General features: G+C 47.9%; 1 protein-coding gene across 2 annotated transcripts in view; it reads right to left on the bottom strand.

Annotated features, from left to right (window-relative positions):
- Positions 1-1,708: 1,708 nt before the first annotated feature.
- TAMM41 (TAM41 mitochondrial translocator assembly and maintenance homolog) overlaps positions 1,709-17,186 on the bottom strand; it is a 52,447-nt gene continuing 36,969 nt past the window's right edge. The window contains exons 6-8 of one of the 2 annotated variants that reach the window (XM_027523059.1): positions 12,940-13,105; positions 11,594-11,656; positions 1,709-1,845 (exon numbers count right to left, since the gene is read on the bottom strand). In XM_027523059.1, coding sequence (XP_027378860.1) covers positions 1,769-1,845; positions 11,594-11,656; positions 12,940-13,105 — 306 coding nt within the window. In that variant the 3' untranslated portion in view covers positions 1,709-1,768. The remainder of the gene's footprint in view (positions 1,846-11,593; positions 11,657-12,939; positions 13,106-17,186) is intronic. The other variant, XM_027523060.1, reaches the window with a different exon arrangement.

Raw genomic sequence — 17,186 nt, 5'->3', positions numbered from 1 at the left:
ACAAGGGTGGAGCTCTCACGAATGGGATTAGCATCTTTATAAGAAGCGTTGAGAGCTTTGCTGCCAGCTCCAGCGTGAGAGGAGACCTGGGCAAACAGCCCTCTGTCACCAGGAAGCTCACGCTAGAAACCGCCCATACCAGCACCCTGGTCTCAGACTTCCCGGCTCCAGAACTGTGAACAATCAACTTCTGCTGTTTATGAGTCAACTGTGGTATCTGAGCAAGGCCGATGAGAAATATTTTATCCGATAAACAACGGGAAATTAGCTTTTTGAAGAACCTGACCCAAAGAAACAAAGGTGTGCAGAAGAAAATCGTAACGAAAACAGTAATACAAAGCGATGACAGAGTGATGCTGACTGAATGCTACCAGGCAGCGTGCCAGTACACAGGACAGGCAGCCTGCCGGATCTTCACCTCGGTGACCTTATCCCTTTTTAGACATGGCCAAACTGTTCAGAGACGCTAAATAACTTGCCCAAAGTCACACAGCTATGGCAATGGCATAGCGATTCAAACCCAGCTTGCTCGTATCCCAAGCCTGAGAGCTCTTTGGGATTGGAAGGAGCAGAACCCAAAGGCAAAAAAAAAAAAAAAAGGGCAGAAAGCTATTGTTCCGATTCTCAAAAGAACTTATGTCTCTGCAATAGGGCACTGGATGATCGAAACAGCGTGAGGTGGGGATAGTCTGAGAAGAGACAGATGAAACCAGAGTCTGGACTGAAGAGATGGTGAGGGGACAGATGAGATGAGGGGACAGACCCTGCCTCCCAGCACCCTCTCCTTTCCCAGCTTCCACTGGGCCGCGTGCTCCTCCCGTGAGCGGGAGGGGGAGGTGGACTCTTCAGTGCAGGCCTCTTCAGTGCAGCACGAGCTCAGGCTCCCACTTCAACCTGGCTCCCCCTCGTTACAGGCACAGGGACCAGAAGGTTACCATTAGGGCCCAGGAGCCCAGACAGAGGCTTGCTGGAGTTTCCTGCTTTTGTAAGAGGGCTTCTGAAGGGAACCCCCCACACCATCTCCCCAAACCTGGACGGGGGCACACACAGCCTTTGAGGCTGTTGTCAGTGGTCTGAGTTAAGAGGCTCGGGAGTTGGCCTTCGTGTGATGTCAACACGGCAAAGGGCAGGGAGAGGCCGGAAACTGGTCTGTTAATGTGCTGATTCAAACTGACACTGACACCCACCAGCCTCTGACTTCCCAGTTCTCTGACCTAATGAGTCCTGTGTTGTTTCCTCCTCCCCAAACACTCCCGTTACACGGGGAAAGCTCTGCACAGGTCTGTTGCAGGCTCCTCACTCGAGTCACCTCCACGCACCCTCGTGGAAAATCAGGAGAAATGGAAGACACCCGGATCCAGGAAGATGCTGATGGGGACTCTCACCAGAGAAAACTGAGTGGGCGAGATGGAGCCGAGGCAGACAGAGCCAAACCTCCCGCCCTGACGAGGGGCCGCTGGTCCGCAGCACATGCACCACCTCTCAGGCCTCCGAGCCTCACAGACTGAACAGACCGCGGCTGAAGCTCTCAGGACAGCAGGGCCCAGAGGCACTGCATGTACAGAGACTCTTCTCATGCTAAGTCCTCAAATGCACTGGGTCCCCCTGGATAAACACGCAGCACATACATTTACAAAATCAAGGAAGTCGCATCCTGCAAACCGAGACATCTTCAAATTCAAGCAACAGGTCAAAGTAACAGACACCGTTCTGTCAAAAAGGACCATTTTATTCAACTAAACATAAAATAGATAAAAGCAAGCCAAAGTCAGGACGTTTTTCTCACCCATCCTTTCCACATTTTATGCAGTTTGAGTGAACTATAAACCACTGATTTCTTCAGACCTAAAAGAGAAAAGAAGAGAGAGTGAGAACATCGAGGCTCACTGAGTGGATGCTCACTGGAGGCGCCACGACGTTGGGACCGGAGGCTTGTCTTTGGAGTGGAGCCCAGCGGTGCTGACTGAGGGGTCTAGGAGACCCCAGGGACTGCCTTGACTGGAGAGAAAAGACTGATTTCGACATCTGCTGAAGCAGAAATGCAGATGCACAGGTGCCCGAGCTCGGGGCTGAGGGAGTCCTTTCAGTGAAGCACGTGTTGCAGCCTTTGAGTTTAGCATCACGTTCCCATCACCCTCTGCCTGGAGATGCTGGGTCCGCAGGCCCGACTCCCCAGCAATTGAGACGCTGCTCCTCCTGGTCTCACGGCACCTGTGCTGACGCCCAGCGAGGCACTCGTCACACTGTGCGGCGCTCACCTATCCTTCTGCCCAGCCCTGGAGCTCCCGGAGGACAGGGCCCTGTCCTGTTCACCCCCGTGTCCCCATCGCCTAGTGTGGCCCCAGCACAGGGCAGGTGCTCAGCAAACACTTGCCGTGATGGTGCAGATGCACCTCGATCGGCCGTCTGCCCCCAGCTACGGAGTCACAAGTGCCTGAGGAAATGGGAGGAAGGCACTCTGGGGTTTGTGGCAGACCACGCGGGCACTCTTGCCCGTCAGCCCTCATAGGAGCCTATCTGCAGACAGTGAGATCATGCAGTCTGTATTTCAGGGCATGGCTCAGAGATCCCAACGGTCTTTCTCACCCTGAGATCCAGACCGGGGTGTGTGTGGCAGGTGTGACACGCCGCGTGGGCACTGCTGACGAGGTCACAAGACCGGTTTCCCAGACTCCGCGCCCTGGGGTGTGAGCACTCTAGAAAACACCCGGCCATGTTACCTGGAGGCAGTTGAGTGCACTCAGGATCTTTTACAAGGCGACTGCAGGCAGGTAAAAAGGCAGGGTACCAGTAAAATCATTAGCGAACGCTTCTAGAAACCCTGGCCTTGCTTGTGCACTGAACGACAACTGCAGAACACCAGCCTCGTCAAGAAACACGCAGCCCCTTTCCCCGCCTCCACCTCTTTCTCCCTGGAGCAAACGCTCTGGTAAACCTCACCCACTAGAGTGCCAGGACAGGAAACACATTGTGTAAGGTGGTTTAGAATTCCAGCCAGAGCAGATCAAGACAGCCCTGCAGCTGCACACAGGCTCAAGGCAGTACCTGAGACACGGTTGGACAAGGAGATGTCGACACGAGGGTCCCAGCTCAGCTTCGCCAGCCTTGCGCGCAGACTCCCGGGAGCCTAACACCTAACTAAGGTGAGCATACCACCGCTCACGAGCGCCACCAGGAAGCCACTGTCTGCTGCCAGTGGAGAGAACCCCCCCTTAATTACAAAGTCTCTCCCTTCTACGGTTCTGCCAGAGACGTTCTCAGGTAATGGCTGGAAAGAGCCCTGCAATGGGAGTGAGGAGAACGGGGTGCTAGTCCCAGCTGGGCATGGCAACTCCCCATCTCCGGGGGTCGACTTCTTGGTCTGCCAAGTGACGGGCTGGACTACGGGGGTTCTCCAGCGAGGTGCCCACAGACAGGCTTCGAGGCCAGTCTGAGAACTCTCTCAAGTCACAGGGAGGTGTCTCTGTATGCGTGTCTCTGCAGACATGCGTTTTAGTGTTTTTGTAGGTCTGGAGTTTTAGTCAGATTCTCCCAGGGAGCCATATTGTGCAGATGGTTAAGATCCAAGAGATCAGAGTGAGGGATCTTTTTCACCTTAATATTCCAATTGCAACCAAAGCGAGGGACTAAACTTCATGAACCTGGAAGGGCAACATTTCCTAAAGAAGACACGAAAGCCTGCCAACCTTAAAGGACAAAACCGAAAAACTGGACTGAGTAAGGTTAAGGACTGCTCATCAAAGGACACCAGTGAGACAGTGAGACGACAGGCCCCCGAGTGGGCCAGTTTAGCATTCCACGTGTCCAGGGAAGGACCTGTACCCAGACTATGCAGGGAACTCAGTGCAGAGAAGGAAAGGCAGACAACTCAACAGAAAAATGTGCAAAAGCAGAACAGACACTTCACAGAAGAGGACATCCATGTAAGCGTGTGAACAAACACCCAGACTTCCTGGTCATCAGGAAAGTATAAGTGAAAACTCCAATACGACCCATCCACTCGCCTCCCAGAGGCCCGAGCATCAACAGGATACACTACCAAGCCTGGTCCCAGGGGCTCTGCAGCAGGACTCTGCGGCCGGGAGGGCCACCGGGACACTGGTCAGCCAGCATCCACCACTGCTGGACAGCTTCACGCTTTATGACCCAGTAATGCCACTTCTGGTGGCTCACATGGTGAAGAATCTGCCTGCAATGCAGGACATCTGGGTTCGATCCCTAGGTCAGGAAGACCCTCTGGAAAAGGAAACAGCAACCCACTCCAGTATTCTTGCCTGGAGAATCCTGTCGACAGAGGAGCCTGGCGGGCTACAGTCCACAGGGCCGCCAAGAGTCAGACATGACTGAGCGACTAGCACTTTTCATTTTTTCAATTCCACCCCTAAGAAGAGAATCAAGTGGGCCTTAGAAAGCATCACTACGAACAAAGCTAGTGGAGGTGATGGAATTCCAGATGAGCTATTCCAAATCCTGAAAGATGATGCTGTGAAAGTGCTGCACTCAATATGCCAGCAAATTTGGAAAACTCAGCGGTGGCCACAGGACTGGAAAAGGGCAGTGTTCATTCCAATCCCAAAGAAAGGCTATGCCAAAGAATGCTCAAACTACCGCACAATTGCACTCATCTCACACGCTAGTACAGTAATGCTCAAAAGTCTCCAAGCCAGGCTTCAGCAATATGTGAACCGTGAACTTCCTGATGTTCAAGCTGGTTTTAGAAAAGGCAGAGGAACCAGAGATCAAATTGCCAACATCCGCTGGATCATGGAAAAAGCAAGAGAGTTCCAGAAAAACATCTATTTCTGCTTTATTGACTATGCCAAAGCCTTTGACTGTGTGGATCACAATAAACTGTGGAAAATTCTGAAAGAAATGGGATCAGACCACCTGATATGCCTCTTGAGAAATTTGTATGCAGGTCAGGAAGCAACAGTTAGAACTGGACATGGAACACAGACTGGTTCCAAATAGGAAAAGGAGTTCGTCAAGGCTGTATATTGTCACCCTGTTTATTTAACTTATATGCAGAGTACATCATGAGAAACGTTGGACTGGAAGAAACACAAGCTGGAATCAAGATTGCCGGGAGAAATATCAATAACCTCAGATATGCAGATGACACCACCCTTATGGCATAAAGTGAAGAGGAACTCAAAGGCCTCTTGATGAAAGTGAAAGTGGAGAGTGAAAAAGTTGGCTTAAAGCTCAACATTCAGAAAACGAAGATCATGGCATCCAGTCCCATCACTTCATGGGAAATAGATGGGGAAACAGTGGAAACAGTGTCAGACTTTATTTTTCTGGGCTCCAAAATCACTACACATGGTGACTGCGGCCATGAAATTAAAAGACGCTTACTCCTTGGAAGGAAAGTTATGACCAACCTAGAGAGCATATTCAAAGGCAGAGACATTACTTTGCCAACAAAGGTTCATCTAGTCAAGGCTATGGTTTTTCCTGTGGTCATGTATGGATGTGAGAGTTGGACTGTGAAGAAGGCTGAGCGCCAAAGAATTGATGCTTTTGAACTGTGGTGTTGGAGAAGACTCTTGAGAGTCCCTTGGACTGCAAGGAGATCCAACCAGTCCATTCTGAAGGAGATCAGCCCTGGGATTTCTTTGGAAGGAATGATGCTAAAGCTGAAACTCCAATACTTTGGCCACCTCATGCGAAGAGTTGACTCATTGGAAAAGACCCTGATGCTGGGAGGGATTGGGGGCAGGAGGAGAAGGGGACAACAGAGGATGAGATGGCTGGATGGCATCACTGACTCGATGGACGTGAGTCTCAGTGAACTCTGGGAGTTGGTGATGGACAGGGAGGCCTGGCGTGCTGGGGTCGCAAAGAATCGGACACGACTGAGCGACTGATCTGATCTGAAGAAGAGAGCTAACAGAAAGGCACACCTTTGCTCACCCAAAGACAGGCACCAAGACATGACGAGCAGGACTCCTTGAAACAGCCCCAAACTGGAAGCACCTGGAAGCACCTGGACTCTGCTCCCTCCCCAGGGGACAGAGGTGCAGGTCTCCTCAATCAGCTCCTCTAAATCAGGCAGCTCCTTATTCACCTAAAGCTGGGCATAATAAACTCGGATGAGGATCCAAAGTCAGGATGTAGTTTTGAAAGCCACCGGAAATCTACCCCAACATATGGCTCCTCAGGTTTTCCTTCTGTTGACCTCCAGCCCGTTTCATGTGACCTACAGCAAAATCACTACACGCGTAAGACTATGAATTTCCTACGCGACCTTAAACTCACAAGTTCAGCAACAAACAAACTTCTCCAGGAAACAATGAGAGGCAGAGATGAGACCAGGTTGAGAGGGGTCCACCTTCCTATAATTCTGCATTTCAGATCTACAGGAGAGAAAATCAATAAGCCCTCAACATTCTTGCAATTAATTTCCAAACACAGTCACCTACATCTACAAAAAAAAAAAAAATCTCTTCTGAGGTGCTTTTATTTTTAAAACGTTCAGGTTTAAATGATAAATACATCACCAGAAGAACCTTCATTCTTATTCTTTTTATTGAAATAATAAGTTTGTATTACTGAAATATGGATGTACCAAAAAACGGGAATAAAATGCCTAGTCATAAGACATGAGAAGGAGAGCAGAGTCAGTGGCCCTTCCATCACATTCAGGAAATGTGAGGACAGATGTGAGGCGTGTGGAGTCTCTTTAGGAACAAGACTGAACCTGTTTTGGTGAAAGCTGAATCTTTTGAAGCTACAGAGGTTAAGTAGGTATTTGACCACCAAATTAGTTCTGATAGACCAGAAAATCAGACGGGGGGAAAAATAAAGCAAGAGATTTCGAAAATTAAACTTGCCATGCTCTCCTGTGTTCCCTCACCTCCAGGAAGGGCATCACCATCTCCCACTTCCTGAGTTATGAGCCTGGGAGCCGGGCCCCTCTCGGCGCCGTCTAAGCCCTGCCTGTTTCTGCCTCTCCCCACAGCCCTGGGTCAAGGCCTGCCTCCTCGCCAGGCTGGCCGTGGTGGGCTGACCGCTTTCCCAAGCAACAGCGGCACATCCCTCCGAGCTGCTCGCCAGTCTCCTGCGGCAGCAGTCTTCCGACGATCCTCCAGGGGGCTTCCCTCCGCCCTCACTGAAACTCTGGATTCCCTTTTAGATTTTTAAGGGCTTTCCCCTGTCTGGCTCCTGCTTGCTTCTCAGTCAAATCTACTAACCCCAGACCCATTTCTCTCCAAGCCCCCAACTCCAGCCCAAACAGTTCCACCTCCCTCCACTCAGATTATAAACATGAGCAGCTGCAGCTCTGTTAGCAGGTTGAGTTGCAATACCATCTGTTGCTGCGGTGAAGGGAGGAGCAGGCCAGGAGCGGGGAACTCAACAGTGTCCACTCACCTGAGCTGTTGCCCTGAGACCCTGACGAGAATCGGGCCACTCCACTAACAGCACAGTCTAAGAAGTCGGCGTTACTTCTCCTGTAACCAACTCCCAGGCTAAAGGGAAAGAGAGTGTTTGGTTTTGTAAGGAGTTCTGTGCTCACCCTGGAGCGTGGAGGCATCTGATGGTAGGGGAATCTCAGAGAACGAGTAACACAGAGGGCCAGACCACTCGGGACATGTGCCGCGCCACCCGTCACCACCCCCGGGAAGGGCGCCCTCCCCGCTGCCATGGACACCTGGCTTCCACTTTGTTGAGCAAGAGAGCGATACTCAGATCCAGACTCACTCGAGTCTATCCAGCACCTACGAGTGCTTTATAAAGGACATACTGGGCGATCCCAGAACACACCGAGAGCTGCGTTATTAGCATCCTCTCCATTTCAAAGAAGAAAGAAAGGCTGGTTACCATCCCAAGGTTACAGAGCAAAGGCATGAACCACAACTTCAAGCCAGTCTTCTGAATGCAACCTTAGCTTAGCTCTCCTTGACCTTAACAGTACCGGAATACAGAAGTTCTTCACGAGCTAGGGAGACCCTGCCTTCTTACTTGCAGAGGGGAGGAGTGGTAATGGCTACAAAGGAGGAAAAGCGCAGCCAAGTACGCTGGGGTCTCCTGGCCCGGCAGGTGACACGTTCGCTGGCTGAAGACTGCACAGAGGCAGGACTCTGGAGCATTCTGGAAGAGGGACCCAGAAAAGCCGGGTGGAATGACAGCCGTGACGATGACAGCAGGAGGACTTCTAAGAGCGGCGCGCAGGGGCTGGGGTCCTGCAGCTTGCTGTGAAGTCAGAGGACAGGGAAAGAGCAAATCAGCCACCCAGGGCCTAAGGCTGCTAGTTTGGTCCAACTGAGGACCTGGGAAGGAGTGAATGCTAGCTGAACGTGACAGTGCAAGGGGGCAGGTTCTAAAGAGAGGTCAGGGAACTTCTTGGTAATGAGACCAAAGCGGAAAGACCAGGAGCCGTGCCAGACACTTTTATATGTCCTAAGGTAGAGTTTTCACAACCCAGTGAGACAAGAATTGTCCCTATGAAATGAAAACTCAGAAAAAGTAGGCAACTTACCCAAGTCACAGCAGTTAAGCTGGGATTTGAACCCAAGTCTCTGGGGCTCACAAACCCCTGCCCCTGGCCTGGGCCGCCTCCAGCGCGGCCCTCCACCACCATAAAGCAGAGGAGCAGGGCCCGGGGTGCAAACCTGGAGGGCATGAAGGAACGCACACCACGTCTCACAGGGCCTGCAGCCCAGTGCAGGCTGCAGACATCCTGTCACTCGGGTTCCACAACCCAAGCAGGCGCCTTCAGAGGCAGAGGCAGGCAAGCCGCGACCCGGGGAGTTGTCGGGGAGCAGCTGAGCACTCAGCCAGCGGCAATCTGGGCTTCGGGAGCCGTGAGGGGATACCTACTGCCCTCTGCTGGCGACCAGGAAGAACAAGCGGAAAGAGGACTCAAGAGTCATTTCAGGCTGAAGGGTCAAGAGATGATGAGGATGGATTTTTAAAAACCTTTTATTCGAGATAAATTCAAGACAGCATAATATGCTTGCACGTATCTTTACCTAACTTCAACAACGTATCAACTCATGGCCAATCTTGAGTTACCACCCCACCCATATGCACTTCCTTCCAACGTGTCTTCTTTCCTTCTTTCACCTTTTCATCTTATAGTTGAGCACAGCCGATTAACAAGGTTGTGAGAGTTTCAGGTGGACAGCAATGGGACTCAGCCCAAACGTTTTTCTTCTGAAGCAAATCTCAGACATTGTCATTTCATCTGCAAATCTTTTAGTATGTGTTTCTTAAGAAAGATTTATTTATTTGGCTGCACAGGAGTCTTAGTTGTGGCATGCAGAATTTTCAGTTGCAACACATGGGATCTAGTTCCCTAAGACGTGAACCTGGGCCTCTGGCATTGGGAGCACAGAGTCTCAGCCACTGGACCACCAGGCAAGTCCCTTAGTATGTATTCCCAAGGAAAATGATTGTTTAACCCCATAACACCATCATTATCATGACTAAAAAAAGAATAAATCCAGTAGCTCCTTATAGCATAGGAAGCCATAAATAAAGAGCCAAAGCGTCCAGCCTCACCCAAGGAGGACCACAGTGAGGGAGCTGCAATCATGCAAAACACAGAGTGACAGCCTGAGCCACCCACACAAAAGAAAGCAACTCAACTTCAGCCTGGCCAGGATAAATCAGCAAGAAAGCAGATTAAATATTTTAACTGGAAACACAAAGCCATGCACCCCTGCGTGGCAGGAAAGTCTTCAGCCGAGTGGATCTGGCACCTGAGAAACTAAACTTCTGCTGATGGGCTGAACCTCCTGAAGGTTCAGGAGGATGAAGCCTGGCTGTGTCCCCAGGCTGCTGGGGTGAGGCATGAGGAGGCGTGACGGTGCAGTCGCCTGGCAGTCTCCACCCAGGGGTGAGAATCAGGCTGGACGATCACGCCCTTCTGCAGGTTCCCTCTGTGCGTTTATCCCCTGCACTGCGAGCCCCTATGTCTGTGCCTGTCTCCTTTTCTAGAGGGTGAAGCCCCTGAAGGCAGGATGGTGTCGTGTTCACCTTGTAGTATCCTGCGTGGTGAGCACCTGAGGGACGCTAGGTGGACGGCTGATAAAGAGAGACTGAGTGAGAAAAGTCTGGCATCTGACAACACAAATGGTAGCAAGGATGGGGAAAGGGAAAAACTCATTTACCACAGGGTCAAGGTTAACTGGTAACCCACTTTGGCAATCTGACAGTATCCAAAGATACGTTCAAATGCTTAAGCCCATAAAGCAAGAACAGGATGTTTCAAATTTCAAAAAAAAGAATATTCTGAGAACAAAAAAAGTAGAGATGCTAGAAATTAAAATAGCAAAAATAAAACAACAATAGAAAAGCTGGAAACTATAGTCAAGAAAGCAAAGCAAAAGAACAAAGAGATAAAAAAAAAAAGAAAAAACCCAAAGGACTCGTCTCAGAGGTCCAATATTTGAGTAAAAGGAGTTCCAGCAAGAGAAGAGAGAAAACAGATGGGAAGAAAGAATACATTTTTCCTATATCCTCATACTCTGAGTTTCCAAACTGGGCAAGGAGTGTCCAGTATAACAGATAAAAACAGACTCACATCAAAATATACCACTGAGAAACCTCAGAGCCCTTAAGGAAAAAGACCTAAAAGGCTTCCAGAAGGAGCATACACAAAGGATTAAGAATCAGAATGGCTTTGGACCTCAACAGCAATCAGAGAAGTGAGAAGATAACCAGAGCAATGACACCAGAATTCTAAAGGACAGTTACTTCCAATCACCACCAGCCTAAGTCTCAGTCAGTCAGCTGGGAGGGTGACTAAAGACAGACCTGGCCACACACGGGCTCCAAATCTGCCTCCCTGGCACCCCTCCCAGAAAGTGCCTGGACGGTGTGCTTCACCAAAGTGAGGCTGTGCACCACGAGAATCAGAGACGTGAGACACAAGGGTCTCTCCCATGAGACAGGTGATGACAACTCCATGGGAAAAGAAAGGTGTGCAGGGAAGGAAAAGTGTATCAGGTGGCTCAGCGATGAATCACAGTAACACAGCCAGACAACGGAAACAAGAAGACTTCGTCAAAGCTATGACACAACCATTGAGCACAGAGAGAGGGATGGAGGGATGGATGGATGGACGGACGTACTGATGTACGGACGTGTATGTGTGTCTGTGTGTGTGTGTCTCTGTGTGTGTGTATGTGGTGGGGTAGCTGAATTCATAGATGCTGGCTAAAATTAAAAAGGAGAAGCAGCAATACCAGCTTATTATCCAGAGAACCAGCAGTGAAAACATAAATAAACCGGCAGGAGAGTCAGCTGGGGTTGTCTTTGGAGAGGAACAGCAGGGGGGCAGGGCAAGGTACTGCTGTTTTTGCAACAATATCATGAGTAACTTTCAAAGATATAACACCTCCAGGGAAACCCTGCACATACGGAGTACCTGGGCAGCCAAGCCTTCCAGCAGCACCTCAGGCCCCCAGATTACAGCACCGTCTGCCGTTCTGTATGTTACTGCCATGTCCTAGGTTATTACCAGCAAAATCCAGCATCTGACAAGTACTTGAAGGATACAGATAAAGCTTTACATTTTAACCCGGAGCGCTGAGGCTGCTCAATCCAGCAGGTATGTTAAGTTTGGATTTTTAAAAATTCTTACCGGCAGTGAAAATGCCTTTGGTGCTCTGTCTCATACTGGAAGGTCTCACAATTGCGGCGAGCCCTGTGAGAAAAAAACCAGCAATGATGCCAAAAAGGCCAGATGTTAGTCATCTTAACACTTTAAAAACTTGAAACTAAATATTCATTCCAGCTATCCAATAACACCAGCAACTCGATCTCTGTCCTGGTGTCAGAGCGACTAAGGAAAAGGGTTATCAGGACGGACGGCCAGGAGACCTGAGCTGCCAGCTGTGTCACCGACCAGCTGTGTGAAGCCAAGAAAATGAGCGCCCCCTCTGGGTCTGGACCGCCTCATCTTACAACCCGCAGGGAGGAGGGGGTTAGGTGACCCTTGAAGGTCATTTTTTCACTTTAAACCTGCTTAAGCCTGCTGGCTCTCAATTCCAAGATGTGAGAAGACTGGGGGGAAAAAACAAACACCAAACACCACACGTTTCTGCGGAGGCAGCTCATCCTGCAACCACGCAGAGCACTCCTCAGTGAGGATGGTGAGGGGCCCTTCAGGCCCTCAGAAGGGCAGCAGAGCTCACTCCATGGCCAGCACCACGCTAAGAAGAAAACAACTGGAGACGGGCCTCCACGTGTATCTTCAGGAGAGGCGCCCGACGCCCTAAGCACACGCGCTGCTCTACCCGCTGGGCAGCCTTGCCTCGCAGCACCGCCATGGTGACCTGCATCCTGCCAGGCCCGGCTGCTCCCTGGGGAAGCTCAGCAGAGAAGGGTGAGCCAATTCATAATGATCTCCTTACTGTCTGAACCTGTAAATACCTGTAACACCTCAAACACCTCAGAAGGCAGCGAACCTCTGAAGCTCAGGCTCAGATTTGGGGTTCACCCTAGGGAGGATTTTGGTACATACTGGGGATAATGTGTGAAACATTTCGGGTGCTGGACCTAGTGCATACAACATGAGACACACCGAGGGGGCATGGGCCCAGGAGAGTGGTGTTCTTGATGTTGCAAGAGCATTAAACACATCACCAGTCTCCTCCTTCCTCAGACCACCATGGAGAACAAAGCCACGTCTTTGCAATAACTCCTAAAAGTTATGCTCTTGGACCAAAAGAATCATTGTTTTCCTCTCTAAAGTGATTTAGGACTGAGGGATCTAAAAATAGAAGGAATTTCAGCACCCTACTTCAAATGAATGAGAATTTAGGCTGGGAAAAACCCCAGACTGTCAGCGCTTTCTTCTTCCTAGAGGCAATCTCTCTCCATCTCTAGGCTAGAAAGAAGAAAGAAGCCGTCTCAGCCACGAAGTTTGCCTCCCTCCTCCCGCTACCCCCGGCCAGCACCTCCTCCCTGTCAGATTCATGTACATACCTAGACGCACCACGTCGCCACAGTCGGGGTCATGAGCAACTTGTAATAAAGTCTCTTCCACGTCTCTGTTTTTTCCAGGAGGGTCCATAATATGATTTATTTGCTGCTGTAAGGTTTTGGGCAATGTCATTAGCTGAGTGAATTGTCCTTCTGGGCTTTTATCGATCTAAGGGGGAAAAAAAAAGTTGATGCCTATGGAAGTACTTTGATTGCTATAAATATTCAAAGACACAAGGCTTCTCCTTAAAACCACACAAAGCGAGTATGAACTCACGTTCTAGACTAGGCAGTGTGCTAAGGAGACTCTCCTTTCTGAAACTGAATGCCTGAATGTTAAGGAGTCTCAGCTCCTTCAAACAAGCCAATCCTTTTCCTAGAATATTCTGTTTGTACCTAAGAAGAGAAATTTCTTTCAAGAATCAATTTGTGACTCTCAGTTTAAAAAATTTTTTCTATTTGTCCTAAATCCAGTAGTTAAGGAAAGTGAAGATTCAGGTAAAGCTGACACCCCAGCAAATCAAACACTCATCTTAAACACAGGGACAGATTAACATGCCAGGATCACACAGCCAGTCAGAGAGCAGGATCTAAACTTGCGTCTCCTGTCTGAACTGTAGGAATAAACTGATGACAGAGACCAACCTTTATTCACCTTTAATCCCCTGGCACATAGTAGGTACTGAAAAAACAGTGGCTGAATAAGTGGATGAATAACTGTACCAATAAATCTTAGTTGTCATTATTTCTTAAACAACAGTAAGTTACACCAATGGTTTTTGATCCTAATGTATTCTAAAATATATCAAGTTTAAAGACAAACACAGAAATAAAACATATGTAAAACTATGCATTAGACTTTACTTGGACACCTTCGGATCAAAATTTAGCCACAGAGCTGGGTCCACACCCAGCTTCCCTAACTCCTAGTCTAATATACTTTACTTCATGGAACTAAATTTTTCCAAAATCGTATAAACACCGACTGCCTGCTAAGGTGAGAAGCAGTGTCAGTGCCCTCAACAGCTCATCACATTATTCTCCCAGTAACAATGTCCTGTGTTATTTTAACAAGTGTTTAGGTTTTAACTTGAAGAGAACAGTAAGAAACAAAATTAGACAAACTAATGTATTCAATTTTAGATTCAGATTTCTCAGATATGACCATCTTTCTTAATAATCAGAATTCACACACTCTACCATTTTTTTCATTAAACAAATATTTATTGAGTACATGCCTAATATCTGGATTTTCGAGTTTTATCTATAAAGTCTTTGCAGAAAAGAATAAAATGCTATTAATTAGAGGCTCCACTAAGGTGAAGGGTTTCTTTAACCTAAATGTTTCATATTAATCATTGACATTTTCCTAAATTCACAGGATTCAATCTCTACTTATCTTTCACTAGATAAATGACCCAAAAATGTGAATATCCTGTAAAATATGCTAGAAATGACGTTTATAGACTCATATTTTGGGGCCGAGTATTGAGATTAGTCAATAGGATCTTATATTTCTCTAAGTCTTTACCTATGAAACTTCCAGGAATTTTAGAGATGCCAAAATGGCTTGAGTAATATGAGGAATCAGAAAATAGCATTTGCCACTGCTTTCTCTGGAGGAAACAAATGCACTGGAGTTTCTGCTTCAAAGTATGTGTTTAAAAACAAAATAATTAGGTGACATGTTCAAAGAAGTTGCAAAATTCTAATCATCCCTACTCGTTAGTTCTCATTAAAACACGAATGTGAAAGCAGTTAAATTATGAGTCACATTGCATTTGAACAGCAGATATGGAAAAGACCACCTGTTGTACGACTCCATCTACAAAAGTATCTGGAACAAGCAAATCCATGGAGCAGAGAGTAGCTTAGTGGCTGCCTGGGGGAGGGGAAGCTAGGGACTGCTAACGGCAATGGAGTTTCTCTTCGGAGTGATGAAAATATTCTACAATTAGATAGTGGTGATGGTTGCACACCTCTGTGAAGAGACTAAAAACCACCAAGTTTTATGCTATGTAAATTGTATCTCAATAAGGCTGATGTTTTTAAAAAGCAGATACAGTCATATGGCAGCAGCTGCTGTGCTGTACCAATCAGATCCTGCTTCAAGGCCAAGGTACTCACTCCGCTACCTGCTGGGAACGTTGGCTGACTCCTTCTCTCAGAGTCCCTCCTAGAACTGGCTACAGCCAAGGGAGCTGCCTCTTTCCAAAGACTGGAAAATGCAGGGGTTTGAAGGCCTGGCCTCCTTCCTCCAAGTGGGGATAGCTCAGAAGAGCCATCAAGTTCCACGGTGCCAGCACACGATCAATCAGATGATGTCTTCATTTCAAAACTCCCCAAACCTGATCCTACACAACTGGTACCAAGAGTAGTCCTAGAAAGCATACTCTTCAGATGGCGCGTTGGAGCTGTCCCGATGGAGAAGGCCAGGTGGAAGTCTCTGAAGCTGCCATTCTCACCCTCTGGTCAAAAGAGCAATGAAAAAAGAAAACCACATCCCAGGAGAAATGGCAAAGACTGATGTCACACGTAGACCTAAAGGATACAGGGTGCAATGTTTCACTGTATATGTCAACCTGGCTGGGCTACACGGCCCAGTTGCTCGGTCAAACTTTAGTTCAGATGTTACTGTAAAGGCATCTTTTTAGATGCAATTCACACCAAAGCCAGCAGACACTGAATAGCAGAAGACCCCCTTTAATGTGGACAGACCTCATCCTGTCAGTTGAAGACCTTGTGAAGAAAGACTAAACTTTCCTGAGGCAGAAGGTCTGCCTCCAGACTGCCCTTGGACTCAAGAGAACAGCAGACTCGTCCCTGGGTCTCCGGCTTGACCTGCAAATTTCAAACTTGCCGACCCTCACAATGCAGCGAGCTAATTATTTTGTGTCATCTCATGTTGGTCCACTACATCAAGGACACGTTGCTGCTGTCACCTGGTGAGTAGTAAGGGGCAAGGACAGTGGCGGCCTTGGTAGCTGTATGCACTCCAAAGGGTAAAAGAGGAACTCCATGAAGTCTGAGGAGCCCAACGCAGCAGGGAAGTCTTCAGGGGTCAAGAGATCTGGAGTATGCTGGGACATCCTCGCCAAAGTAAAAACAACTGAGGAAATCTCTACCTCTCATCACTAAGGAAGAAGTGCGCTGACAGGCCTCTTCAGGTTTCGAGGAAAAATAAGGCAGACATACAACAAGAACAGAATGCGATATATATATATATGAAAAAAGAACATTCAGAGGAAAATAAAAATTCAACAGATCTGCTGGAAGATCAATTCAAAAAATTATTCTGGAAAGCAGAACAAAAAAAATAAAGAAACAGGAATGAGGGGGAAAAAAACCAGACAAGGAGGTCCAACAACTAATAGGAATTCTAGAAAAAAAAATGAAGACAATGGATATGAAGGAATGGTAGAAGAGAATTTCATTACAGAAATGAAAAAATCATTTCCTAGAATTGAGCATCGTGCATTTCCAGAACAGAGTCACAAAGTGCCAGAATAATATGAAAAAACCATGGGAATTTCCTGAAGGCTCAGTGGTGAGTGCACTTCCACTGCAGGGGGCACAGGTTCCATCCCTGGTCAGGGAACCAAGATCCCGCAAGATGTGTGGTGTGGCCGAGCAAAACACAATGATAGCAACAATGATGAAAAAGCATACACAAGGCAAAGGCAAATCATCATGAAATTTAAGAATACTGGAAAAAAAGGAAAAAACACTAAATAGTATCAGAGAGATAAAAGATCACATCCAAAGGATAGGGAATCTGAATACTGTTGGACCTTTCTTTTTTTTTTTAATATGTTGGCTGCGCCCCAGAGCATGTGGGACCCTAGTTCCCCAACCAGGGGTCAAATCCATGTAGGTCAAATCTCTGCATTGCAAGGTGGACTTTTAACCAGGGGACCACCAGGGAAGCCCCTGTTGGACTTTCTAGTGCAACAGAAGAAACTAGAAGAAATAAAGCCATGACTTAAAAACTGCTGAGGGAAAATTACTTCCAGCCTAGAATCTGATGTCTAACCTAAACTCATCCATCAGTTTAAGGGTAGAATTTCCAGATGTATAGGATCTCAAAAAATTTACCTCTTTCACAAGTACACATTTTAGTACTTAAAAGTATAAACTGTGAAAAAGGAAAAGTTCAAGAAAACCAAAAATTAGCAAAAGGAGAGGGGAAAAAATTCTCAGGTGATAATGAAACAAAGCTCCAGAGAAGAGCTGTGCAGCGTGTCTAGAAA

This window comes from Bos indicus x Bos taurus, chromosome 22, assembly GCF_003369695.1.
Source record: "Bos indicus x Bos taurus breed Angus x Brahman F1 hybrid chromosome 22, Bos_hybrid_MaternalHap_v2.0, whole genome shotgun sequence".
In the NCBI taxonomy this organism is placed as follows: domain Eukaryota; kingdom Metazoa; phylum Chordata; class Mammalia; order Artiodactyla; family Bovidae; genus Bos; species Bos indicus x Bos taurus.
This window is presented reverse-complemented; position numbering and strand designations above follow the sequence as displayed.